General features: G+C 42.2%; 1 protein-coding gene across 1 annotated transcript in view; it reads right to left on the reverse strand.

The window, feature by feature from the left end:
- Nucleotides 1–27,203, reverse strand: part of yrt (erythrocyte membrane protein band 4.1-like yurt) — a 68,981-nt gene that overhangs the window by 5,819 nt on the left and 35,959 nt on the right. Inside the window, exons 3-13 of the mRNA XM_080273921.1 lie at nucleotides 18,755–18,797; nucleotides 16,391–16,469; nucleotides 14,859–14,956; nucleotides 14,248–14,368; nucleotides 13,879–13,966; nucleotides 13,221–13,411; nucleotides 12,945–13,082; nucleotides 12,057–12,259; nucleotides 6,982–7,107; nucleotides 2,729–2,935; nucleotides 800–887 (exon numbers count right to left, since the gene is read on the reverse strand). Coding sequence (XP_080130047.1) covers nucleotides 800–887; nucleotides 2,729–2,935; nucleotides 6,982–7,107; nucleotides 12,057–12,259; nucleotides 12,945–13,082; nucleotides 13,221–13,411; nucleotides 13,879–13,966; nucleotides 14,248–14,368; nucleotides 14,859–14,956; nucleotides 16,391–16,469; nucleotides 18,755–18,797 — 1,382 coding nt within the window. The remainder of the gene's footprint in view (nucleotides 1–799; nucleotides 888–2,728; nucleotides 2,936–6,981; nucleotides 7,108–12,056; nucleotides 12,260–12,944; nucleotides 13,083–13,220; nucleotides 13,412–13,878; nucleotides 13,967–14,247; nucleotides 14,369–14,858; nucleotides 14,957–16,390; nucleotides 16,470–18,754; nucleotides 18,798–27,203) is intronic.

Consider the following 27,203-nt stretch of genomic DNA (forward strand, 5'->3'; position numbering starts at 1 on the left):
CACTACACTGTAGTCTATCTACTATCATTGTACTTAGAGCTACTGAACTACCATTGATTACTCAACTGTAACATATACACCTAAAATTGATACTGCAACATCCACACTACCTTCCCAAACAATCATAAAACATTAATAAACACTACACAAACATTTCACTGCTACCGTAACAAATGAAACAACATCACAATCATCGTAACCCCAACTCCCAGAAATAAATGGGATGAGTTACACTAAAACACAGGTGGAGGGAAACACAGGAGTAAGAGATGTATTACGAGTGGGGTGTGTATTGGGAGCAGGGCAGTGAAATGGTAGGGGACAGGGTGATGTGGAGGCGATTTGTTTGTGGCCACCCCGTATAAGGGATTAAGGCGTCTGGCAACAGATAGATAAATAGATTTATTCTGTCTACTCAAGCCCTCTATGCAACAAAATTATGAACTATACTTACTAGCTACTGCTACTGATACTATGAGTTTACCTATGTAATGCAGCAGTGACTACAACTACAAATACTGTATAAATAATAAGTCTACATTATATTACCAATAACAGTTCTCTCTCTCTCTCTCTCTCACACACACACACACACACACACACACACACACACACACACACACACACACTGCAATTACTGTACTTGTAATAATGTACACACACACACACACACACTGCAATTACTGTACTTTTAATAATGTACACACACACACACACGGAACACAATCATTTAAAAATCCACATCCATGCAAAGAGAGGTGCAGCCCCCCCCCCCCAGTTCTCTCCCTGCACTACTTACCCGTTAGAAAGCTTGACCTTGCCCGCTGAAGGCTTGCAATCAAGGTCAACAGCCAGTGGTCCTTTCTTGAGTTCCTCCTCTGCTTTTGCTGTCAGTGAAGCATATTTGTTACTGATGTTGTCTTGAAGTGACGAGAGTGTGAGTGTCGTGATGGGGAGGGGAGGAGGGGAAGATCAAGGATGAGGTGGAGGGACTGGGTGGAGAGGTATATGAGGTGATGGGGGAGAGGAGGAGGAGGGGAAGATCAAGGATGAGGTGGAGGGACTGGGTGGAGAGGTATATGAGGTGATGGGGGAGAGGAGGAGGGGAATATCAAGGATGAGGTGGAGGGACTGGGTGGAGAGGTATATGAGGTGATGGGGGAGAGGAGGAGGGGAAGATCAAGGATGAGGTGGAGGGAATGGGTGGAAAGGAATATAAGTAAGATGATGGGGATAGGAGGGGAAGATCAGAGATAAGATAGAGAGACTGGGTGGAGAGGTATAAGAGTGAGACAATGGAGAGGAGGGGAAGATCAAGAATGAGGTGGAGGGACTGGGTGGAGGGGTATATGGCTAAAGATGGTGTGGTACTGAGGGATGGCAGCCTGATCATGAAGAACAGGGTGATATGGTGTGATTTGTCATGGGGCATCCCTTCCAAGATTAACACATTACCACAAGACCTGCCGACATGTTGTAAAAGTAGCCCCGCTAATACCAATACACCAGTCCTGCACGAGACAGCCCTAGCATGTATTCAATATGGATGGTGGGTGTTAGCGCCGAAGTGGTGATATGTGGAGGTGTAGGAGGACTACTGGGCCTTGGGATAGGCAACTGCCCCCGAGAAATAGGCCCTGAAGCCTTTGCCCAGAGTCGGACACAAAAAAAAAAAAAATAAAATAAAAATGTGGCGACAGACAGAAAAACAAATAAGTTCCTTTTCTTGTCACCAATGAGCTCTGGCCATTCCATCTGAGACAATATTTCCTCATTTCTCCCATTACTGTGCTATTGATCCCTAACTATGATATATTCTGTTTCACTCTAAACACATACAGTGAGGGACTAAGTCTGCCAATATTTCACCTCATTTATTTCTCACTTTTCTCTGGTGGTTAATATTCCACTGCTGAGAGGCCTGGCGTGTTTCTCTGCCCACAGATGAAGATGTTTTCTATGATGTGTCAAAGAGGAAAGTGACAAGCATGCCCTACGTGTGACAGGGACCCAGTAGGCAAACCTTTCTTCCATGCTGTATCCCTTGATGATATTCTGCAACTAATGAAGGACATCCAGTAGGGAAGATATTAATGATGACTGTATCTAACCCCTACACTTCACATCTCCTCTACGCAAAGTAAAATCATCTGGCAATAAAAGAATAATAAATACCCAATAAGTTATTGCAGTACAGAAGGGTTTAAGCTTTACATTATGATGAAATCTTTTATATTTTACTCTTGCTACTTCCACATTATTTTTTCCAGCTTAGGAGAAACCCTTGGTAATATAGGAAGTACAAGCTCCAATTCTGATCTTCCAGCAAGATGGCAACAAGAATTAAATTCATGTGTTATTGTATGGTGGGGGTTACTTAGTATAAATCTAAAAATCAGAACACAAACAAATGGGGAAAAATAAAAGGTGGGGGCAGATGCCATGAGGCACTTAGGCGCAGTGCTCATCTGTTTTTTTAAGCCTTTAAGCTTGTGGCAGGTTATTCATCCAGTATCCTGGGATAAAACACCACAGCATCCACTTATCCCCCCTAGGTGTTACCGAAGGAACTCATTTACCTACCTACCAACCCACAATGGGTGGACGGACACCCGAGTCAAGTGAAACCGCTGCACCAGAATTCAACCCCTGGTGATATCAGGCCACCAACCACGTGGCTACCACAGCAGTAATGGGAAAAAACACAGTGAAAAATGCCACTACGAACCCTTTAGTATGTTAGACTTGAACTGGTCTGGTGGGATGGGCCTGGCTGTGGATGCCTTAGGAAGCGTGGCCTGGTTGTTTGGCACGGCGGCCATGTTGACGTCCTTCACCTTGGCTGCTTGTGGGGACGGTGCCGGGGCGGGGCGAGACACAGGTGGGCTACATGACCCATCCACTGCCTTCATCTTGTTTACCAAAACTTCTGCTTCTGTTGGGGAGGATTGGAAATACTGATGGCAGAGTGCTTAGGTCAGTATAGGAGAATGTAGGTAAGTGTATATAGGTGACTGTGTGGTACTGTGGCCATGATGACTTCCACCACCTTGGCCAGCTGTGGGATGGGGATGGGGTCAGGCACAACACAGGAAGGCTGTATGACCTGTTTATCAGCAGTCTTCAGGTTGTTTACCAGGCCTGACCTGCTTCTGACATGGGGTCATAAACTTTACAGATACATGTTGTGGGATTTAATGTCTCTGTTGTTTTGCTGGTGAGTAAACCATCACAAAATACACCAGCTTACAGTATGGTGTATTCTGGGACAGATTACTATAATCTGTGGTTAAATCATTACCATAATACACTTTCAGCAAGGACAGTCCAATGCCTTGCACCCACTTGACAACCTTATACAACTCCCAGGAAACCCCCTTGCAGCCAAGCCATTGTAAACATTTAACTCTTGTGATCAGTACAGCTGGTCTAACCCTCTGGTATAATTACGTCATTTGCATTTGTATGCTGCTACCACCAGATGATTTTATTCAGGTCAGAAGAACCCCAAGAGTGAAGGAGTCTGAAGCTGTCTCCACTATTACCACCTGCACAGCACAGTACAGTACACTACTATGATGTTTTCAACTTAAGAGAAGCCCCTTATGATGAAAGGGTTATAATCTATGCAGGTAGTTTAATAAAACCTGTGTTACAATAATGCCTGGGATCAGCCAGTCATACAAATCACAATAGTTAACATGCTTCAAGTGAAAAAAGTATTATGCTACAGTATGGGAAGATACACAGCATGTCCACAGATTTGAGCATAAAGAGATGAGAATGGTAAGCTGGATGTACAGAACCACAGTAAGTGATGAGTACAATGTGTGCTGGATTACAAGGATGCCTGGACAGTGACAGTGTTAGTAAGGTGATGTACAGGAATGGACTGAGGTGGTTCAGACAGGTGGACAGTGACCTGTATTATTGTTCATTAAGGAAGCTCCCTAACACCTCTCCCTTAGCAATTTATTTTTGGATATGGCTTGTTAATATCCCTTTGAATGTTATTTTTGCAGTGTACAGCAATACTGGAAGGATTTACGTAACACAGAAGAGGAGAGCAAGGTTGTAATTAGCAAACTAAATCACTTGGAAGAAAGTGTTAGGGAGCTTCCTTAATCGATAAGAATATGCATGTACGTTGGGGGGGGGCTGGCACACTTGCCCACAACATGTGACAGGCAGGCTTCCAGCCAAAGTTCAGACTCTGTTAATAGTCAATCTGTTCTCATCTGACGGAACTGGATCATTCCTACAACTTGAGTACTACAGTAAGTCATGGCTGTATGAAATTCATCGAGCCTTAGATATGAGGTAGAAATGAGTCTCCTTGGTCACCAGTCAGTCAATCCTCTAACCTGACTACACTTGCCATCAACTCAGCTGGAAGGGGTGAGGGATTTTGTCAAGTTATAACAAATGCAATATACTGCAGCAGTAATAACTCTTGTTGAATCTCATCAGTTACATGCTTTGGGCAGCTGAGGTTGTGCCCTAAGGGGAACTGGGTGAATGACTATAGACACTTAGAAAAACATGAGACAGCCCCAGTAGCCGTGCCAAGGAAAATGTTATGTAACGGGATTTGACCTGGATGCTGCCAACTGTGATGACGACAGCAGCCGTCAGGTACACAGAGCTGACTATACAAGCACCAACGCTGACATGCACACAGTATGGAATTAAATAAATAGGTACAGTCAATCCTTGGGTAACGTACTTTTGTTTTAACATGGTCGGAATAATGTGTCATATCAACACGGGGGAAAAAAACTTGAACTTATGCAGGACGTCAGCTGACTTGGCAATGCAAACTGAACGTAATGCGGGGTGACATCACCAGCCAGACTTGCCGTGATTGGCCAACTTACATCCGGATACCTGTCCTGGGCACACTCAGCCCTTTCTTGCCTCTCACTGAGTTCTACCTGTGCTGTGCAGCAAGATGTTTTTTGTGTGTTTGACTGTTGAGTGAGGACACTGACCCGTAGTCATGCCACGTGATCAACCCCAGCCACCCAGAAAGCAGCGCACCTTCACGTATTCCCAGAAGTACAAGATAATGAAGGAGTTAGAGCAGGGAAGGAGGCTGGTAGAAATGGTGAAAAAGCATGGTGTGAATAAATGCACCACAGAAAGCACCAGACAACAAGGTCAGCTCTGTTGTTTCAGCCCTGAACTTTGAAGGATGTGACTTGGAGGCGATTTGTTTGTGGCCACCCCAAACGGGATTGAGGCGTCTGGCAATAGATAGATAGATAGACAGACATAGATGTTGAAGAAGGAAGTGCAGGAGCAGCAACATCCCAACAATGACAATAACAACACTGGCGGTAGAGGGAAAGGGAAGCGTGCCGTGAAGATAGGCATCAACAATACATGGGTATCTGGGCTAACTTTTGTTTTAGCTAATGCTAATTTAGTATCATTCATATTCTTAATTACAACAGTTATATATCTTTCAGTGTTTTACCTGATAGTGGGTATATGTAGGGAGTAATTTATGTGGGGCTGGGTGGTAAGGGGTAAAAGTGAGAGTCATTGAAAGTCGCCAGAACACACTGTACCAGTATATACGAAAACAATGTGAGTCACACGGGTTTGATTACCACGGTCCTTGTCCAGTCTACTGTCTGCATTACTCAATGACTGACTGTACAGTACAATCAAACTATTAACAGACATCAAAAAGACCACTGAAAATCAATGGAATTTGTGGCATAATTTGCTGTGCAACTGTACAGTGACTCAGATAACGACACAAGCACCAAAATGCCAGAAAATATCCATCTCCATCTACCATCACGTCTCAAGGATGGAATGGTTGTAGTGATAATGCAAGCTTGAAGAATGATAAGCAATGTATTTTTAGTTCCTTAGTCTGGTTTCCATTTGGGTGGAAGAACATGAGGTGGGAGAGGAGTTGGTTTTCTTAGAATGGATGGGTGGGGGTAGGTTGGGACAGGGGCCGGCATTCCTATACACTAAAATCCTTGTAATAAGTCACCTTTTTTTAACATTCTTATCTGTTGTTAAATCTATAGTAGGTTACAGGAAAACTGCCCATTAAAGTTCCACTGCACCTACAAAGTTGCTTTGTCATTTCCCCTAACTCACAGTACAGTACGAACTCACTGGAAATAAAAACTGATATTTTCAAACACACCACTGGCATATAATGAGGACTCCCATGTATTTTAGTGCCGGTATAATTGTAGAGTTGTAATAACTGTACTGTACACTTGCATACTGATTACTGGGATGCAATACTGGGATGATGAGGATAATGCCTAAATATGAGAATAAGAATGGGTGTCAGTTCTCCTAATGTACAGCACTAGTCATGTGGAAAAAATTGTGACCTTTGAAACAACTCCCTGACTCCAACTGAGAAGAGTCTGTGGTGGGCAAGACAGGAGCCAGCACTACTATGATGGGTGTGGGGCGGGAATTACGAGAATGGGTGTGGGAGGTATTACTGGCTTATGTTACAGTGGGTGAGGTGATGGCAGGCCAAAAAAGGGTCTGGCTTTATTAAAACGGATGGGACTGGGTGGACCCGGTTATTATTGCTGTTGTTGTTGTTGCTCCAGGTTCATCTTAACATGAACACAGTGCAATATACAGACTGAAGCTGCACTTGTTCAGTTGACCATCCTCTTTACGGGGGATTGGGCAGGTGTTGAGGGATGCTTGTGTGGTCATATCAACGTCACCAAATGAGGACATTCGTCTCCAGCAGAATGAGTCCTGTGTGAGTTTAGGGAGTAGCTTCTCACAATGGGCAGAATGGGGGCAATGGTCTGGCGTAACTAAAAAGGATGGCGTGGGTGCGACCTTTTCAGTGGGTCAGGATGGGATGCGTCAAGTATGGCTTTAGGGTCTTGCTTTCCTAAAACGGTTGGGATTAGGTTTTCCTTAAAATGAATGGGGTGGGATGAGATGCGTGTGGTGTGGGGTTAGGGTGTGGCTTACCTATGGTGGGCAGGGCAGGGCGGGACGGGGCCACCCTCAGCTCGTTAAGGGTGGCATCCAGGTGGGGCGGGACAGAGGTGTCTTTGGCCAGACTCTTTAGCAGGCAGTCCAGGCGGTCCGAACCCACTGGCCAAAGGAGGGAAGGTCAGGCACATAGGGAGCAGGGAATGGAGGCAGAGGAGGGACAGAAGAGAGTGGAGGAAATGGATGCGGAGAAGGGAGAGAAGAGAGCGGAGGGAAAGGAGGCAGAGAAGGGAGAGAAGAGGCTGGAGGGAATGGGTGCAGAGAAGGAGGAGTAGAGAGAGAAAGGGGGGAATGGGAAGACAGAAAATGATGGAGGAAGGAAGTGAGGAGGGAGAAGAAAGGGCAGGAGAGGAGAAAAATAGGGATGGAAGAAGAGAATGGAGTAAAAATGGGAGAAATGGAAGAAGAGAGGGAAAGGTGAGAGAGACAGAAGTGAGAGAGAAAAAGAAGGAGGGAGAATGAGGGAAGGAGGCAAAATAAAAGAGAGAAGGGGGGAGGAGAGGGGGAAAAAAAAGGGGGGGGGGGGATAAAGAGGATGGGGTGCAAATGAGAGGACACAAAAGGAGTGAATGGAAGGATGAAAAAGTCAAGTAAGGAGGGAAAGTAGAGAGAAGAGGGAGGAAAGATATACATGGAGGAAGGAGGCAGAGGGAAGGCGAGGGAAGACTGGAGAGGAGAGGGAAGAGAAGGAAGAAGGGAGGCGAGATCGAGGACAGAGGAAAGCAGAGAAATGAACAAGTAGGAAGGAAAGGTGAAATGAAAGAGAGAGAGAGAGAGAGAGAGAGGGGGAGGGGGCTTAGATTGTTAAGGATAAAGCCAGACTACAGTGCTACACAATGATACAGGCAGCCATTCTAGTATGAGCTATGACTCAGCTTGATATAATACAGCACTACAGCCTCTATGCCTGGCTGATCATAGACAACATGCAGCTACACTACAGGTAATTAGTGTATGACAGGTAGCAGCAGGGGATTCAGCTATACTTCTATAAAAATCTCTCCTGATGAAGGACTAAGAAACTATACGTCATTCATTTGAAGTACAGTAGGATGATGTTTTTGTCCTGAATCGTATCATATCATATGGTTGACGAAGGCTCCAACCTGCTTGCCTGCATCAGCCTTGGGTCACCTAATGGCAGCTCTCCATGCTGCTCGATCTCTAGCAGCTTCCTTATTCAGTCTCTTATCCCTGAGTTCACACACTATGACTTCGTCCCAAGTCTTTTTCGGTCTGCCTCTCACAACCCTACTCCCAACGCTCACACTTTCTGCATCCAACTGTTATCCTCCATCCTCTCCACACAACCAAACCATCTCAGTCTGCCCCCCCTCATCACAACACCAATACATCTTTCTTCCAGCTTATTTCCTTTGGCTCACTGGTAGAAAAATAAAACATGACTTCTTAACACCCATGCAGCACTGCATGATGACCAGCAACATAGCAGTGTTAATCTTTTGCTATGACTCAGCATTCAAGATGGGCAGGCACTAATTCAATGCCTATTCTCTTCAGTTAAGGCAGCTCCCAAACACCTGTTCCTTAGTGATTTATCACTGAATATGGGTAGTTAATAACCTTTTCTACATGCTGAGTATGGCAATATTAGAAGAACTTATGTAACACAGAAAAGAACAATAGGGTGCAATAAACAAAATAAACAGGATAGAAAAATGTGTTAAGGAGCTTCTTCAACTGACGAGAATACTGGCCAAAGTGAACTGCAAGTACCTACACTGACGCCTTGGCCCTGAGGCTGTCCTGGGCCTGTATGCTCGTCAGTTAAGGAAGCTCCCTAACACCTTTTCCTATGTTACTTATTTTGCTAAATGCACCTTGCTGTCCTATTCTGTTACGGTACATAAATTCTTCTAATATCACTATATTCTGTATAAATAACATACAAAAGGCTATTAGCTAATATCCAAAAATAAATCACTAAGGAAGTGGCGCTAGGGAGCTTCCTCACCCAAGGAGAATACAGGCCCAGACCTGCAGGAATGTTCTGGGAATCATTTGTTTCACTACACTGATATCCGTGGCTTCACTGTTCTGCCAACCTGCTGGCTACTTATCAACTCTGGACAGGCCTGTTGTTTCAAAGCAGTTACTGACAACTATATCTAACCCACCAATTTGAACAGTTTGTCTCCAGCCAAATAAAACTGTCTGGAGCTGGCAAGAATAACCTAAAAAAATAAATAACTAAAAAATCCAGGTGAAGACATTACCAAGAATAATATACAAATGACATCCTTGGACTGCTTCAGTATGACATTTACTTTACTTCTGCTACTGGCAAGTACTGCTCCCGTATTTTATTCAGCTCAGTACAAACTCCCAGTCTCTGGCAGCTAAAATCAATTTATTCAGTACTTTGTAACTCACACAAAGAATGCAAGACCAATTTGTGTATGAATAATGCTATGGCAGTGCTGTTGGATGTGTGCAGCTGTAACACTACCCAGTCCTCTGCTGACCCACTACAAGCACATAAACTTAGTGCCAGGCTACTCAGTCCAAACATTTAAGGCAAGAATGACCCACTGCCCATCCAGAAGTATCTGGGCAATACATTCCAACCAACCCACTGATATAAACCCTCTAAGAGCCATATGAAGCTGAAGCACCTTAACCCACTACACCACCAGGCACCAGCTAAAACACTACACTAAGAAAATAGAATTTAAAAAAGAAAGAAAGAAAAAAAAACTAAGTGGGCAAGTCATGTTTACACTTCTGTTCACGGTGGGAAGAAAAAAAATCCGAGTGACATTACAAAAGCGTGAGTGACTTTCCTGTGAGACAATCTTAGTCCCTTCAGTGTGAGGTTCTTCTCCAAAGCTGACTCAAATCATCTGGCATTAGTGGGAATAATTCCTACAAATCCCTTTCACAGTGCTGGAGCGAATGCATACCTTTTCCCATCCCTTCAGCCTATGATCTCTTCAACAGTGAATACAATTATGTGGCTATAACCTCCTCAAGCTGAATGTATTATACCTGAAATAAGCTTAAGCGGTGAACAACTGTTGTGCACACATTCTCTAAAACACCACAAACTGCCATCTCCCCACACACTGTTGCTACAAACCCACAACACTTCGAGGCTGCCAGAGACATGAAAGTACCAGCGATGTAACACTAGATTACCAACAATGAGAGTTCAGCAGCTGTTTGCTGAGTCTCTATCTATCTACAGCCAGACGCCTTAATCCAGTAAGGGGTGGCCACAAACAAATTGCCTCCTTGTTGCCCTGTCCCTTGCCATTTCGCTGCCCTCCCCACAGCTTGCACTTCCCCTGTTTCATGGACCATTAATAAAACTTGGTACTGAGTAAACTGTTGTGTGACTTGAGCCTGAGTGAAAATTATGGCATGTGGCTCAACCGATGTGGATGATACAAATTAAAATATAAAGTGGAAAGGGACAACGTAATTGGTTTTGGAAAGATGCCACAAAATGACAAGAAAAACATAAACGAGTGTAGGTGATTGTCTAAATGTGCAAATGTGGTACACAGAAACTAACAATTGATCACATGAATGCAGTATTCCAATAAGGTAATACATAAACTAACACCATATCATATAATATGCAAAGAAGAATGGCAATAGAGACAATCAAATTAATATCCTAAGGAGGTAATGTGTAGCCTAATGGATAATCATTACATGTGCCTACAGAGTGTGCAAAATGGTGGCTAATCATAAACAACAGGAAAACTGGAAAATGAAAACTAGGGCGGAACATTGACACGTTTTTTAGAAAGACATTAAAAACTGACATTTAAAAAAAATAACATGAGGAAAAAAAAAATACTAATAATAATAATAATAATAATAAATAAATACATAAAACCTTCAAGATAAATAAAAATCTAAGAGGGAAGTTTATTAACCCAGTACAGTGAAGAGATTAAATGTAAACGAAGTGACGATGCTAAATATCCCTATAAGATACACACGAATGGCTGCTAACGGTGGTAAGACTATACGAAGGTGAAAACTAACAACCAAAATATTATGTAAACTGAAGACAGATCCTATTAGTGTGCTGAGAAAGAAAACAGAAATGGCTACTAACTTGTACCGGTATCAACGCATCAAAAAAGATAACATAAACAAACTGACGCCCAAAAGACAAACACACAAATAAATAAATAAATAAATAAAATATCCCAAACACCCAAATATAATCCCCCCTAATTCTGCCAAAAATATCCACTAAAATATCCCTTGGAAATAAGAAATGAGTGGCTAAAAAACCATATCTAAAATGCATATACTGGAGAAGGATCTTATCAGTGTGCCAAGAAGGAAAATAAATGTGGCTGTCAGCTTACCCTGGTCAGAACTGTGTAAAATATGTAAGGAAAACCAGGTGAAATTACCTAGATGGTCTGGGAAAACAAAAAATGTTCCTGGTAGTTAATAATTATAATGTCAAATATAGAGACATCAATAATTGTACTACAGGATGTGTCCATATATAACCCTCCGCTTCCACTCTGACAGGCAATTTCCCAAGCACTGAGAGGATGGCGCAGTCAGAGTTATCAGTGTCTATCCTGCCACGCTCAAGCCCACTCCGTCACACTGACCTGCCCCCACAACACATAAGATACTCCTGGGCAAGTGACTGGTGCAGTGCTATTTACAAACCACCCTGAACATAAAACTACCGAAAGATAACAAACATGGCGACTAACTTACCCTGGTCATCTGTGGTGGCCGTTTTGGTAGTGGATGGTGTGGTGATGGTGGACAGGGGGACAGGGGAGGCGGTGGCAGGGGGGTCCAGAGGTGAGGGTGGTGGGGTGCTGGCGGACGTGACTGGAGGAGTTACTGCCGGGATTGATGCTTTCCCGTTTTCTGTGGGAGAAATAAATTAACACTCAAATATCATGCTAGTCATAAACAAGTGCCATGAAACTGCTTTAGAGCTGTAGTTAGCCTTATTCTATCAACTGTTGTTACAATTCACCATTCTAGATGGAGATAGTTGTTTTATGCCAAATTAAGGTGAAGGGAGTACACTATACCTGTAACTGTGGTCTTTGCTGGCTCCCCTGCTGCTCCAGGGCTGGTGGCAGTCTTGGCCCTGGTGTCATTGTGGCTCTGGCGCACCTTCTCCTTGGTCACGTGGCTCTGGCGCCGGGCAAAGCGCTGACTGGGACGCCGCTCAAAGGTGACAGTACGACTCTTGCTTCTCTGACCATATGTTGTCTGGAACTCTGTGCGGCCGCTGCAGGAAGAAAGGCAAGGTGTAACGTTTACATCTGAGGGATGGTTGAGTTTACTGCTCACATACTACTACTGAAGGACAAGGATATGGCTGATTATATTTCCACTGAATGCATCTTGACTGTAACTGTGTAGTTCATGGTGTGTTGTGTGGAACTCTGTGTGACACTGGAGGAAGGATGGCAGGGTGCATTATATTGCTGTATTGTATATCATCATTATCACAAGTGTTGAGTGGGATGCCTCTCAAGTGTCACCACACAGCTATTACCGCACTGACTCTATGTTGTCTGGAACTGTGTGTGGACACTGGGGGATGGCAAGATGGGTACTGTATAAGGGTTTGTATCTGAGGGAGGGTTGGGGTTTACTGGCCACACAGCCTACTGCTACCCACATGTGAGTGATTAGTCATTTTCACTTTAAATGTCTGGAACTCTGTGAGACAACTGGGTAAGTCAGGGCATGTTAGGTTACTCAAAAGATGCACAATACTCATGTCATAATCATCACCACCACCATCAACATCACAAGCCCATTATCATCACCACATACATTTTGGAATCCAGGAAGTATGTGCCTTTGTTAAGTACTAAACTGCCACACATATGATGGATTAGGGGATAATAATTGTGGTTCTTCAATTAAATTAACACAGCACCTCTCCCTCCTTCTCTGTGTCCCACCTGTATCTAAAGCGTGATCCCATCCTAAAGAAGTTCTGTCTGCCTGTTGGTCCCTTGGCAGGTTCTTTGAGGCGGAAGAAGGAATGATGTTCAACAGCACACTTCCACAGATGCTTGCACGCCTTCTCATTCAGCAACCTGTAACATGAGGCAATGATCAGTAAATAACATCTAACTACCTTTCTTTCTATTTTCTGTCAATCTCTCCAATTATTTATCTGTGTCTAGATGCCTAAATTCCAGAAGGGGTATCTACAAAAAACCACTCTCTCTCACCTGAATACAAAGGTGTGTTCCTGTTCCCTCCCCTCATCATCATCCTCAACCACCATCAGCGTCAACTTCTTACGCTTGAAGTCAAGCCGTGTTGTCTTCTGCCACAGGAAGAGTCCAATTTTCACATCCCCTTCGTACACCAGGATTCCTACGGGGGTCAGACCCAGCCGATAACTCTGTCCATCCTTGCCCTGGGAAACATTAGGGTTGCAGGTTAGTACACTGTAATGCTGGACTGACGCTGCCCTGTTCCTGCAGTATATCATCCTCCTTTCAAGGGACAAGCAAAGAGGTGAGGGATGTTGTAAACCTGGCCAGTAACGCTGACCAGTTATATCTCTGACACCAAATGAATGTGTCGTCTCCCAGTACCTATATCAAAATAATACTGTAATTATTATTATCATCATAATTATTATCCAACAATAATAATTAAATTATTAAGACTATGAATAATATATTACTGCTGCCACTGCAGTACTACTTGTATTATTAACCACTATTACTATTACTGATGCTGCAGCTGCTACAGTACTAATACAGTGTAATAATAATAAAATAATAATAATTATAATAATACCAGAATAATCCATTCCATCACCATCGTCATCACATACATAAACATCAGTGTTCATCCTCCTCATCACCAACTACTCACCAAGACAGTATGCATGTCCACACCATACATGTCCAGCGTTTTCACTTTCTTTAGGTACTGCTGCTCGGCTTGGGCAGGTGTTAGATTCCTGTCACACAAAAACAGTGAAAAATTAGTTAGTTCTTCTAATGCCTTCTCTGAAATATTAGTCAAAATTTCAATATGTAAGAAATGTGAACTTTTAGACAGATACAAGAAGAAAGAAGAGATACACAGACAGACACACAGAGGAATAGATAACAAACTGAAACATACAGACTGAGGGGGAAATATTACGTTTGTTACATACGTGAGAGTCTTAAACTTCTCCAGTAAGATAACAAACTGAAACATACAGACTGAGGGGGAAATAATACATTTGTTACATACGTGAGAGTCTTAAACTTCTCCAGTATGTCTTCTTCCATGGTTTCTGTTTGTCCCGGACAGAAGCGGAACTCAGACACAAAGCCTGGCGTGTGGACCTCTTCATCATAGTCTCCAAGCTCGGCTGATGGGGTACAGCGGGGAGGGTTGAGGCGGGCAGTGAATTAATGTAAAAATAACAAACACGCAAATTACACAATAATGGAAATATTAAGTCTGGTGAGGTGTGGAGGTGATCTGGCTGACTGATGGATAAAGGGAAGAAATAAAGACAAAGTAAACCAGACAGTAATCACACACTAACCTGGATATTCAATAAAGAATTAAGCATAGTAAATCAATAAACAAATAATATCATTAGCTTAACCATCATCACCATCACCATCATCATCATTATCATCACCCCAATTCCCAGCAGAGATAAGGTCTGGCAGGGCCCAGAAAAATAAATATTTCATCACCATCGTCTCAACCTTAATTCTCACCACATATATAAAGTGTTTAGAATCCAGACAGATACAAATCATCATCATTATCATCATAATCCCAACCAACCAAAGAAATGAGGTTGGGTGTAGTAAATGAAAATAATGGAAAATTGTGCCAATACATACACTGTAGTGAGAGTGCGAAGAGCTCTATGGCCATCTGGTAAGGCACTTCAAGTCTGCCCGTCAAAATCTCCTGTTTCAGTTGCAGGAAGAACTGGTACCTGCAACACAAGGCATTATTAGCAGTTTAGAAATACAGTCTTTTCACTTTAACCTGGCCCAGAGTTTAGTTTTTTGCAGCTTAAATCATGTGGCTCAAATGCAGGAAAAGACAATACTACAGTTCTACATCCTTCCCATAACACTTTTTCATGACTAGCATGAAATTCAAGTCTTAATCTAGTGTTACAACTCAACATAATCCAACACTATCATTCTCTTCTGGCTAATGGTGGATGATTCTATTTAGCTGCAGTGCTGTAAACTGCTGACCATCAAGGGATTGAAAAAGGTCACCCAGAGATGCCAGTGACAGCATGCCATGTCAAGGGGTCACGCGCCTGTCATATCCCCTGTCACTATGCCGATGATCCGTTGTGACGGGTGGAAAGGTTGGCAGGGACACAGACACAGGGTAGAGCTGGAATTCTATATTTTCTCTAACATTTCAAGCTACACAGAACCCAACTCTGAAGATGGGTTCTGTGTAGCCTGAAATATCTGAAAAATAAAGAATTCAAACTCTAACCTGTGTTTCTCTCCCATCCTCTCGCACTATGTTGGGATGGGCTCGGCTAGGCTCCAATAAAGAGAAGAAAAAATCAGAGGAGGGTGAGAGAGATGTCAGAGAAAAAGAAAGAGAAAAAATGGATATACACAGGATGATCCATAGAGTGCCCTACCATTGTGTATGTTGTGGAGAATGGCTCAGTCTGCTGGTGTGGGAAGTGCAGATATTTAAGTTGCTTCATTACAACAGTACTGCACTCAACCATGGAATCACTGAATGGAAAGAGGTGACACTATGAAGAATGTGATGGGTTATGGGACGCAGAAAATGATGGAGGACAGACACTGGTAATGCTGACTGAAAATGACAAACAGCAGACATGGGTAACCTATCTATCTATCTATCTATTGCCAGATGCCATAATCCCTTACAGGGTGGCCATTTGACTCTGAGTTATTTGTTTTACAGGGAGGGGCACTAACCCTCCACCAACCCACTTGACACGTAGGGAGCACGTATGGTTTGGTTATATGGTTACCACCCAGCATTGTAAATGGTTTCTTGGCTTACAGGAAACCATTTGGCTTGTCACTCAATGTAAAGCCACCAGAAAGAAATGCAATAGGTAGTGACAGGAAAGATGGGAGAAATAGGAAGAGAGGAGGGCAGGCACAGAAAAAAAATGCTGACGGAAAAGGAGGTGGCGCTACGGAGAATGTGAAGGGTATTGGGAAGCAGAAAAAGATGGAGGGAAGGCAGGGGTAAAGGAGCCTGAGCCATGCCTGCAACACATGAACAGTGCTGTGTGTGGGATATGAACCTTCACATTCATTCACTGCCAGACGCCATGTATCCCAAATGGGGTGGCCAAGGGCTTAGAGTCAATTGTTTTACAGGGAGTACTGCTGTATATAAATCAACCCACCTTGTCAACTCCTCCCTGAGTATGTTGGGCTCGGAGCTGTAGAACTTGACCCTGAAGCGGAAGGTGTATGGCGGACCAACTGTTGGGGGAAAACAGACACAGGGTTAGTACTTGATACCTAACTAGTGACATAAGGTCCTCTATTTTCTTATCATATATACTACTGCTTTGTGTACTTGTACTTTGCACAGGTTAAATGTGATTTTCTCAAAGTATATAAAACTGTAACTGGTAAATACTGTAGCAAAAAATAAATAAATATATATATTTTTTTTTTATTTTTTTTTTAAAGAAAATAATAAATGATACTTTAACTCCCATACATTCTGTTTAGACAACACCATGCTAGCAAATTCTTGTTCTTCATGTTCTTTTGGTGGTTAAAGGCAAGGACAACAACACCAATGTGTTCACCTGCCACTGAACCAGTGTTTAGTTCACAGCAGAGGACAAAAAGCATCCACAGCTCCCCTGGAAGACACCTAACAGCTGTACGGCAATCACTCATCTTTGGGGGTCATATCTTGTCCACAATGTTAGCACAGGTAAGTCCTTGGTAAGTCTCTGGACACTGTCCCCTCCAATTCATTCCTGTGATTCCCTTCAGCCGGTGACCCTGTCTTTGCCTTTCAACACGTCAGTACCATATTACTCGTTCCCATCACTTCTCTAACATCTCTTACACCATATTTCAACCACAGCACATTAGCCTTAGTTCTGTTACTCAGTGATAACTTTCTCACCCATACCAATGGTCTTGTTTTTGTGCATTACAACTTGTCTGTACCCTCTTCTCTCACAGGCCAGGTCCCACACTGCCAAAACACTTTCACACAGGCTTTGTAGCGAGTACCTGTCTCACTGTATCTTACAAATGTATATACTGTACATAGTGTGATTTAATTAATTCATTATTTCCACTTAGCAAGTAGCTTCAGAATCAATATAACAGGTTATATTTACACATTTTTGTTTAACCCTTTCACTTTCTGACAGTTTTTTAAGGTCTTCATTAACCCCCATCACTAGTGCAGTGGTGGTGGAGAGGGACACCTTCATGTGGTGGCATTGATACAAACGTGCCTCTACTGCCACCCTAGCCTACAAAAGGAAGATAGCGGACTGCTGCAGAGGGGTAATTCAGCCAGCCGTCTACCAGGTTTCATACAGAAGAGCCAGAAGCCACAACTACAATAACAACTACCACAACAATAACAACCACAACACTAATAACCACACTAATAACCACAACAACAACAGTGCCTCCTAATCTGTATAACATCATCCGGAAGCAGCAATAAATAAATAAATAAAATAAATGGTGTTGTCATTCCGATGGGGTTAAGGTCACCTCATTATAACTAACAAATGCTGCTGTGACTGACCTTACTACTAATTAAGCTGGGTGACTTGTTTAGTAATTAGATGATATATATTGGACCTGTTGATTAGAGAGAGAGAGAGAGTTAAATTGTGTGTGTGTGTGTGTGTGTGTGTGTGTGTGTGTGAGAGAGAGAGACAGACAGACAGACAGACAGAGAATTAAAATGAATTAAATGATGTGTGTGTGTGTGTGTGTGTGTGTGTGTGTGTGTGTGTGTGTGTGTGTGTGTGTGTGTGTGTGTGTGAGAGAGAGAGAGAGAGAGAGAGAGAGAGAGAGTAGTGACCTATATAGGCTAGGCTGGCCCTACCACAACAACCACCATCCCTACCATCATTATCACCATTCCTACCACAACTACCACCATCCCTACCACAATTACCATCACTTCCATCATCACCACTACAATTACCACCATCCCTACCAAAACCACCACTTTCCCCACAACTACCACCATTCCCACCACAACCACCATCCCTACCACAACTACCACCACTAGCCTTACCACAACCACCACCATCACTACCACTATCCCTACCAAAACCACCACCTTTCCCACAACTACCACCATTACTACCACAACTACCACCACATCTCTCGGCCTACCACAATCTGCTATCAGTACCACAAATATTAACGTTACCGGTACAAAATCCACCACATTTACCACACAATTACATCTATCACTTGCTCCTCTGGTCATCTATCTATCTATCTATCTATCTATCAACCAACATAGCTATCTATCTATTGCGTTTATTTACCATCTATAAGTCTACTTTTTTGTTTTTATCTATTAACAACTTATTTTTTATCTATCTACCTGTCTATCTATTCATCCATCCATCTATCTATCAATCCATCTATCTAAATACATCTATCTATCTATCACCCTACTGTACTTTCAACTGTCTCTGTAGTCACTTATGTATGCATCTCTCTCCCTCTCTCTCTCTCTCTCTCTAATAAAGTAGCCTACTCACTTTTAACTTGTTTCTTTATGGTCTTCGTCGGGTCCAACCAATGCTGAAAAAGAAATAAATCAAGTTAATAATAATAATAATGATAATAATAATAATAATAATAATAATAATAATACCATAATAATAACATAACTGATGGTTTTATTGAAGGGCAAGAACGAGAGAGAGAGAGACAGACAGACAGACAGACAAACAGACAGAGAAATATAAATATTCTTCACAGATAAATAAAGATATATACACTTACATACTGGATAGATAGATCGATAGATAGATAGATAGATAGGCAGACAGACAGACAGAAATATACACAAAGATAGATACATATATTCACACAGGCAAGCAACCACCACAACCACAACTACCACCACAACATCCACAACTACAACCACCACCACAACTACCACCATCTGCCAGGACGCCGTAACCACAATTGGGTAGTTAACAGAAACCGTAATTACACATGAGTTGACAGTTAGCTGGCTTCACCATGGTAGCTGGGATGGATGGTGGTAGCTGGGATAGTGGTAGTTGGGTGGTGGTAGTCTGGGATAGTGGTAGGTGAATGGTGGTTGCTGGGATAACGTAAGTCTGAATGGTGGTATTTGGGATAGTGGTAGTCTGGGTGGGTGGTGGTAGTTAAATTGTGGTAGCTAGGATTGTGGTAACTGGGATGATGGTAGTTCATGTGGATGGTGGTATTACGGATAGTGATGGTTTGGGTGGATGGTGGTAGCTGATTGGTGGGTAGTTGGTGCATGTGGTGGTAGTTGGGATAATGGTGGCTGTTGGGATGGTGGTCGTCTGGGATGATGCTGGTAGCTGGAATACTGGTAGGCCCGTTATGATGGTGGTAGTCTAGCAGGGATGGTGGTAGTCATTTTTGTAGGGATGGTGGTTAAGATAGTGGTAGATAACAGAGAGTGGTAGCTGGAACTGGGGTAATCTGCCTTCAATGGTGGTAGTGATAATAGTGGCAGACAAGCGTAAATGGAATAATGACGATACGGATATTATAGAAAAACATATATATATTTTTTTAATATATACCGGTATTTATAAACCTTTCATTTCCTCTCTCTCTCTCTCTCATGACTATAATTTTGTCTTCACTACGACATCTAGATTGGTATTATGAAATTTAGACAAACAGACATAGACATTTACCTTTTTTATCTTAACCTGGCCCACATTTTCGGCCACCGATTACTCTGGAAACAGCTTAGGATCCTTTATAAATACAAACACATATGATGATAACTGATATAAAAATGCTATGGCCCGAACCTGATCATCCGAAATTCAAACATACCGGTAGGCTAAACTTATGCGGTAATCAATGCTGTGTTGTAACTAAGGCATCTTTTAGCGGGAAGAATAAGGTATAGGAAGATGATCTGTTCTCTCCTTGCTTTACCTGCGGAAATAAATCTTAGTTACGACAGGGAAATTGATCGTAAGTTTGTTTGGGCCAGGTACCAGCCGCGGCATGACGTCACTCCCGGAAAACATGTCGTACAGTTTCACCTGCCACACCTACCCTTACTCATCTCTCTCTCTCTCTCTCTCTCTCTCTCTCTCTCTCTCTCTCAAAACAGCCATTACAACCCATCCTTCACTTCCTATAAGCTTCTGGGTCGGTTTAGAGAGGGATTTTAGGAAGCTATGGGAAGTTGATGTACAATTTCTCAACGGACATTTTTGAAAGCTTGGCAAGTCATGCTTTCAAATTTAACACCAAACACAATTACGTATCCCTTTCATACGATGCTACTTCCAGATAACACAGCCAAACATCAGACCTCCAGATGTGAGAAATTCAATATTTCCTCTTAGTTCAGTGGTCTCTAACCCTTAAAGCAAGAGGTCATTAATTTATTCTAATAGGGAATAGAGGCTTTGATGTATTTAGGGGACCTCTCGTAGGAAAGGGGTTAATTGAGATTATACATACCTTCTAGTTCAAATTAAAAAAAATCCTAAGAAAGCAGAATGTCAGATAATACAAAATACTGCCAGTAATAGTAGTGAAGGGGTTACCATCTATGCATGAGTACTTGGAAAACATTCTGTACCTGGAATGGCCTAATAATCATAAAAACTTTAAGTACGGTACTTTCAAACCACTTCCTGTACTATTTCCGTAATGTAACACAACGCTCCGGATTTCCCATTCTTGCACTTATGCTTTCTTTCCAGTTCTACAGCACACTACCACACACGATCAACACTACTCCTATTTACAGTAACAACTTATTACACAACTGGTATCATGAATGTCTCTTAGTATAGCGGTAAAAAAATATTAAGTACAGCTTTTGGGAGTCAAATCGTCTGCTATTTCCAAAACTCAAGCCTACAAGCTTCCCTTTTACACAATTTTCACAACACACATTATCCCCACTCGCCAAAAATTAGTCCTTTAAGCTCCATCTCTGTGATATTTATTTAGCGTTCTTTTATTTCTTTGCTACCTCCGGAAGGTTAAAATTCAAGAGAGATTTTCCAACTGAAGGCGTTACATACAGCTTTCAATAACCTCTCATCCAAAAGACCTTTGAGTTGCGGTAAACAACCTGGGAAAAATAACACTAAAAAAATACACGTCATCCGATTTGAGATTAAAAGTTTATTACTGATTTTAACCAATTATTTTATATCATTATTTGTATTTATTTACTGAGGGGCGGTTAGCGTTGATATACTGGGGCGTATTTCCTCATGTGGGACATCCCCGGGTTTCTACAGGAATGACAAACTGAAAATGGGCATCAGAGTACACCTGGAATGTAATCTGTGTACACTACGAGATGCCTCAGTGTAGAAAAAACTGCCTTGTGTAGGGAAAAAAAATGTCAGCTCTCCTATGCGGTACTTTCAAACCACTTCCTCTGCTATTTCCGTACCGTAAAAGGTTCGGGATTTTCTAAGCTTGGATAAATCGCTATGGATATGGTGTTAGGAACTATCCAAAGCCATTTAAATACAACCTTAATACAGTTGTAGTCAAGGTTGGTACTCCGCGTTACTTTCAAAGCATTTCCTCTGCTATTTCCGTATGAGAAGGTTATAAGCTTGAATAAATCGCTTAAAAAGTGGTGTTAATATAATCCAAAGCTCTCAACTGAATTCATCATCTAACTAACTAACTAACTATATATATATATATATATATAGTTCGATTTGTAAAGAGAGAGAGAAGGGGAGAGAACTGGGAGGATAAGTGAGAAAGGTGAAATAACGGAACGAGAGAGAGAGAGAGAGAGAGAGAGAGAGAGAGAGAATGAAAAATGAGAACGAAATAATTGGAGGAAAATAAGAAGGGGTACTGAAGGCATGACGTAAAAACAAACGGAGAGAGGAAGGGAGGGAAAGAAGGAGAGGAAAAGAGACGAGATGAAGGAAGAGAAAGAGGGAAAGGGGAAAGAAGGAGGAAAGAAAGAAGGGGAAGAAACAAAAGAGAGGTGAGAGAGGCCGAAACGGGGTAGAAAAAGGTGGGATAGGAGGAAGGAGGGTGAAAAGGAGGGAAGGCGGAGAGAAAAGAGGAAGGAGGGGGAGGGAGGGATTTCAGGTGCCCAGGAGAGGAACGTGCGGTATTACCAACACCCTCATCCTCCCTCACACTCACTCACCTCCCATAACAACAGCCATAATCATTTTTCTTCCACCTAATTAACAGCTTCTACGCTATTGCTGTATTCTAATTGCTCAAACAACGCCTATCACTGAGCAGTCATGCCAAGAAAGAACCGGATACAAGAAAATATTACATGTGTTATCAGGTTCCCGAGTCCAACCATCTGGCAACACTGGAGTCATGCCCACGACCACCTGCCAGACGTACGACCAAAAATTCACCCAAACAAAGGCGTTTTTCACAATAATCATCAACGCCCAAACAAACTGCTACCCAAAATCACCACATACACTCAAAATCTCCCAGAAACTAAGCAAATGGGACGGGAAGTTGGATAAGCTAGGAGATTTTGGCACGGTAGGATGATATATTTGGCAACATGGCGGACATCGGAGGCTGGACCAAGTAACCTAAGCCAGCCGGACGCAACCTGCTTTTCTACCTTTAATAACTCCACTACCCAACACTAACTCTAACATAAATAACCTGTAATGCCAGGAAATTGATTCTATTACACGCTTCCTGTATCGACAAAGTGAAATTAAGAGGAATACGTGTTTGATTTTGAAAGGTCAGTTTGAATCGTGTCACCCAACGTACATCACTTAGCAAACCTGTTTTTCTATCAATATTTTCTATGCGCTAACCTAACCCTCTCGCTAATGAAGAGCAATAACAATAAATAATGATATAATACGCTTCCTGTATCGGCAAGGGATGTGTGCAAGTTGAAAAGGTTAGTTTGAATCGTGTCAACCAACGAACATGCCTGCGTGACCCGTTTGTCAATACTTCCTGTGCTATATACCTGTCGCAGATATGTCGTGGTAATTGCATATACATAACACCTTTTCTACATTTGCAAAGCGAGTTTAAAGGAGAATTACTGCTTGATTTTGAGAGGTCGGTGAATTTTGCATCGCCCAGAAAATTAACCTAATCTCTTTTCTTTTTCCTGTGTCCAAACCTAATTCCTTTTCTTTTACCTGTCCAAACCAAACCTCGTCACGGATAAAGCATGATATAAAATGAGTACGATAACAAACTTCCTTTATCTGCACAATAGGGTCAAATATTACTGTCTGTAAGGTCACTCTGTCTTAGCCAACGTATATATCTTTCAATTTGCCGCCCATATTTCTGGTCAAATCTAACTTGTCATATTATCCACCATGGTTACCAGCTCCTGAAACTCACTTCGCATGTTACCTTCTTATGTCTGCTTTGGCAACTTCATTTATTAGACCTTCTCCATATGAAGCGTAAGACCTTTGGGGCACTACTTGTCCCTGTCTGTAATTCTTTCTCTCTCTCTCTCTCTCTCTCTCTCTCTCATCCATGGGCCGTATTCTCGTCGGTTAAGGAAACTCCCTAACACCTTTTCCTTAGCGATTTATTTTTGGATCCGGCCGGTTAATGTCCTTTTGCAGCTTACTTATGCAGACAACATCAATACTGGAATGATCTCAGCGACAGAAGGGTAACGTGTGAAAGGCAAAATAAACCACTTAGGAAAAGGTGTTGAGAGAGAGAGAGAGAGAGAGAGAGAGAGAGAGTCATAACAACATAAATCCCTCTCACCCGCTTCCTGTATTTACCAAACAGGATGAAGGATGAATGAGAGTGAAAAGTCAGTGGAATTAAAGTACAGGTAAATAAATATATTGTACAGGTGAGGTGGAGGGGGGGAGGGGGAGACCGAGGATGAGATGAAGGGAGGGGGTGGAGAGATATATGAGAGAGGGGGGTGTAAGCTGGGGGAGAAGGAGGGGGAGACCGTGCATGAGATGAAGGGAGTGGAGAGGTATATGAGAGAGGGGGATTTAAGTTGGGGGCAGAGGGAGGGGAAGGCCGAGGATGAGATGGAGGGATGGAGTGCAGAGGTGTATATGTGAAAGGTCAGTTTGAAAATAGATAAATGAATATATTGTAACTTTTTTTTCTTTATCTATCCATTAACATCATGGCTAACCCTACCTTTGCCTCAGTAACATCATAACTACTAATTCAGAGTGAGACAAAATTACTGTAACATAACTACCCTACTATCTACACAATACATTCACAAAACTACCCTACTATCTACACAATACATTCACAAAACTACCCTACTATCTACACAATACATTCACAAAACTACCCTACTATCTACACAATACATTCACAAAACTACCCTACTGTCTACACAATACATTCACAAAACTACCCTACTATCTACACAATACATTCACAAAACTACCCTACTAACTACACAATACATTCACAAAACTACCCTATTATCTACACAATACATTCACAAAACTACCCTACTAACTACACAATACATTCACAAAACTACCCTATTATCTACACAATACATTCACAAAACTACCCTATTATCTACACAATACATTCACAAAACTACCCTATTATCTACACAATACATTCACAAAACTACCCTACTAACTACACAATACATTCACAAAACTACCCTACTAACTACACAATACATTCACAAAACTACCCTACTATCAACACAATACATTCACAAAACTACCCTACTATCAACACAATACATTCACAAAACTACCCTACTATCAACACAATACATTCACAAAACTACCCTACTATCTACACAATACATTCACAAAACTACCCTACTATCAACACAATACATTCACAAAACTACCCTACTATCTACACAATACATTCACAAAACTAACCTACTATCTACACAATACATTCACAAAACTACCCTACTATCAACACAATACATTCACAAAACTAACCTACTATCAACACAGTATTCACAAAACTAACCTACTATCTACACAATACATTCACAAAACTACCCTACTAACTACACAATACATTCACAAAACTACCCTACTATCTACACAATACATTCACAAAACTACCCTACTGTCCACCGGTACAAATCTATCGCTGTAACATTTCCTGTATTTAGCAGGGAGGATCAAGGATGTCTGTGTGTGTGTGTGTGAAAGGTCAGTATGGAATTAGAACAGCATGTGAACTTACATATATTTCATTTTATATTGCTGTTTATAACTCTACTTAAACAACAACGCAATAATAATAATAATAATAATAATAATAATAAATAATAATAATAACTATAATAATAATAATAATAATAATAGTTTAATATTTACCCGACGAACTAGCCTCTCTTAGCTGGAGGGATGGGGTGGAGAGGTATATGAGAGAGGGGTGTGTGAGCTGGGAGCAGGGGAGTGAAATGGCGGGGGACAGGGCGACTTGGAGGCAATTTGTTTGTGGCCACCCCAAACGGGATTGAGGCGTCTGGCAATAGATAGATAGATAGAACTCTATACCCCAACATTAACTCACAAACCACACAAAATAACAACCAAATCATCGTTGCAACCCGTCTGGTGCAACTGCAAGGACGGAAGATCAGTTGGAAATCTAAACTTCTTTCACCTCGACTTGGCCCAAATTATCGTCCTTCGGCGGCTTACTTTGCGCAGCTCAATGGCAGGAAAAGAACAATGCTATAACCCTATGAGCATTCCATATTATATCTTCGTCTCTTGAACCATGTACTTCTAAAACTCAGATGGCAATTTTAGGCCAAGTCAGCGTAAAATTAGTACTGTAAAGGAACGAACGTAGAATAGCGCCCTCAGCTTCTCTCTGCGCATATCCCGTACCCACACATGCCTACAAAAAATGGCAAAAAATATAGTAATCAATGTTGCAGGCCGTTTGCAGCAACTGCGAGGGTGTACCAAGGAGAAATGTCCGTGTTTGGAGAGGCGGTTTGAATTCGTGCCAGCCAGCTAACACATACCCGCCCAGCCCAACCCTCTGAGCAACTGGCTTTACTTGATATCTTTACTACACACGTTTTATTACACACACACACACACACACACACACACACACACACACACACACACACACACACACACACACTGAAGATATTTACGAAGGCATACTTACAGCTGTCATGCACTCAAACCAAAACTCAAAGGAACCATTGTGAATTCTGAAACACCACATCATTACACACCAAACTTTGACTATTTTTCGAAATCTGTGCAACGGCTGGTACTTATTTAAACCCAACCGTCGATCACTTTTGAAAATGCGCGCCAACCGTCAATCCTGCCCCGACCAACGTAAAACCGGCTGCTGTTAACGAGAATTGCCTATTATTTACATTCTGATATCAGCTGTTCTACCATAATATTAACCTTTGCCGCGCTGCAAGTCTTATATTAGCCACAATCAAAGTCTGCACTGGCCACGCTGCAAGTCTCCTGCGAATTCCAGTTACTATTTACCATGGTTGCGAAACAGGGTAAGAAAACTACATAAAAAGGATTTAGCCTGGCAGGGTTAGGTGCTGTTTGTAAGACACGGTGACGTGAATGGAATATAGAAATACCGTAGATGGTTTCTGTACACACACACACACACACACACACACACACACACACACACACACACGCAGAGTTACCTACAGACTGACAGATCCATAAACATACATACATACAGACAGACAGATACTAAGCAGGCAAACAGACAGACAGACATACAAAGATGGCTGCACATACAGTACACTCCACATACCACCTACAACCACATCACAACGAGAGGTCAAGCCAAGCGGAATAAAATCGTTCAGTGAGTAGGGCAGTGGCGACGCGAAAGATTGGAAAGGGCAATATCTGGACTACCCTCCTTACTTCTTCCCCTTGCTTACCACCACCATCATTATCATCTCCAAACAGTGTATGTGGATTACTACTTAGGCCTCTGTTTAAGTTACCAGCTACTGTT

The sequence above is a fragment of the Coenobita brevimanus genome, chromosome 56, assembly GCF_032717465.1.
Source record: "Coenobita brevimanus isolate Jiangsu-jjx chromosome 56, ASM3271746v2, whole genome shotgun sequence".
Taxonomy (NCBI): domain Eukaryota; kingdom Metazoa; phylum Arthropoda; class Malacostraca; order Decapoda; family Coenobitidae; genus Coenobita; species Coenobita brevimanus.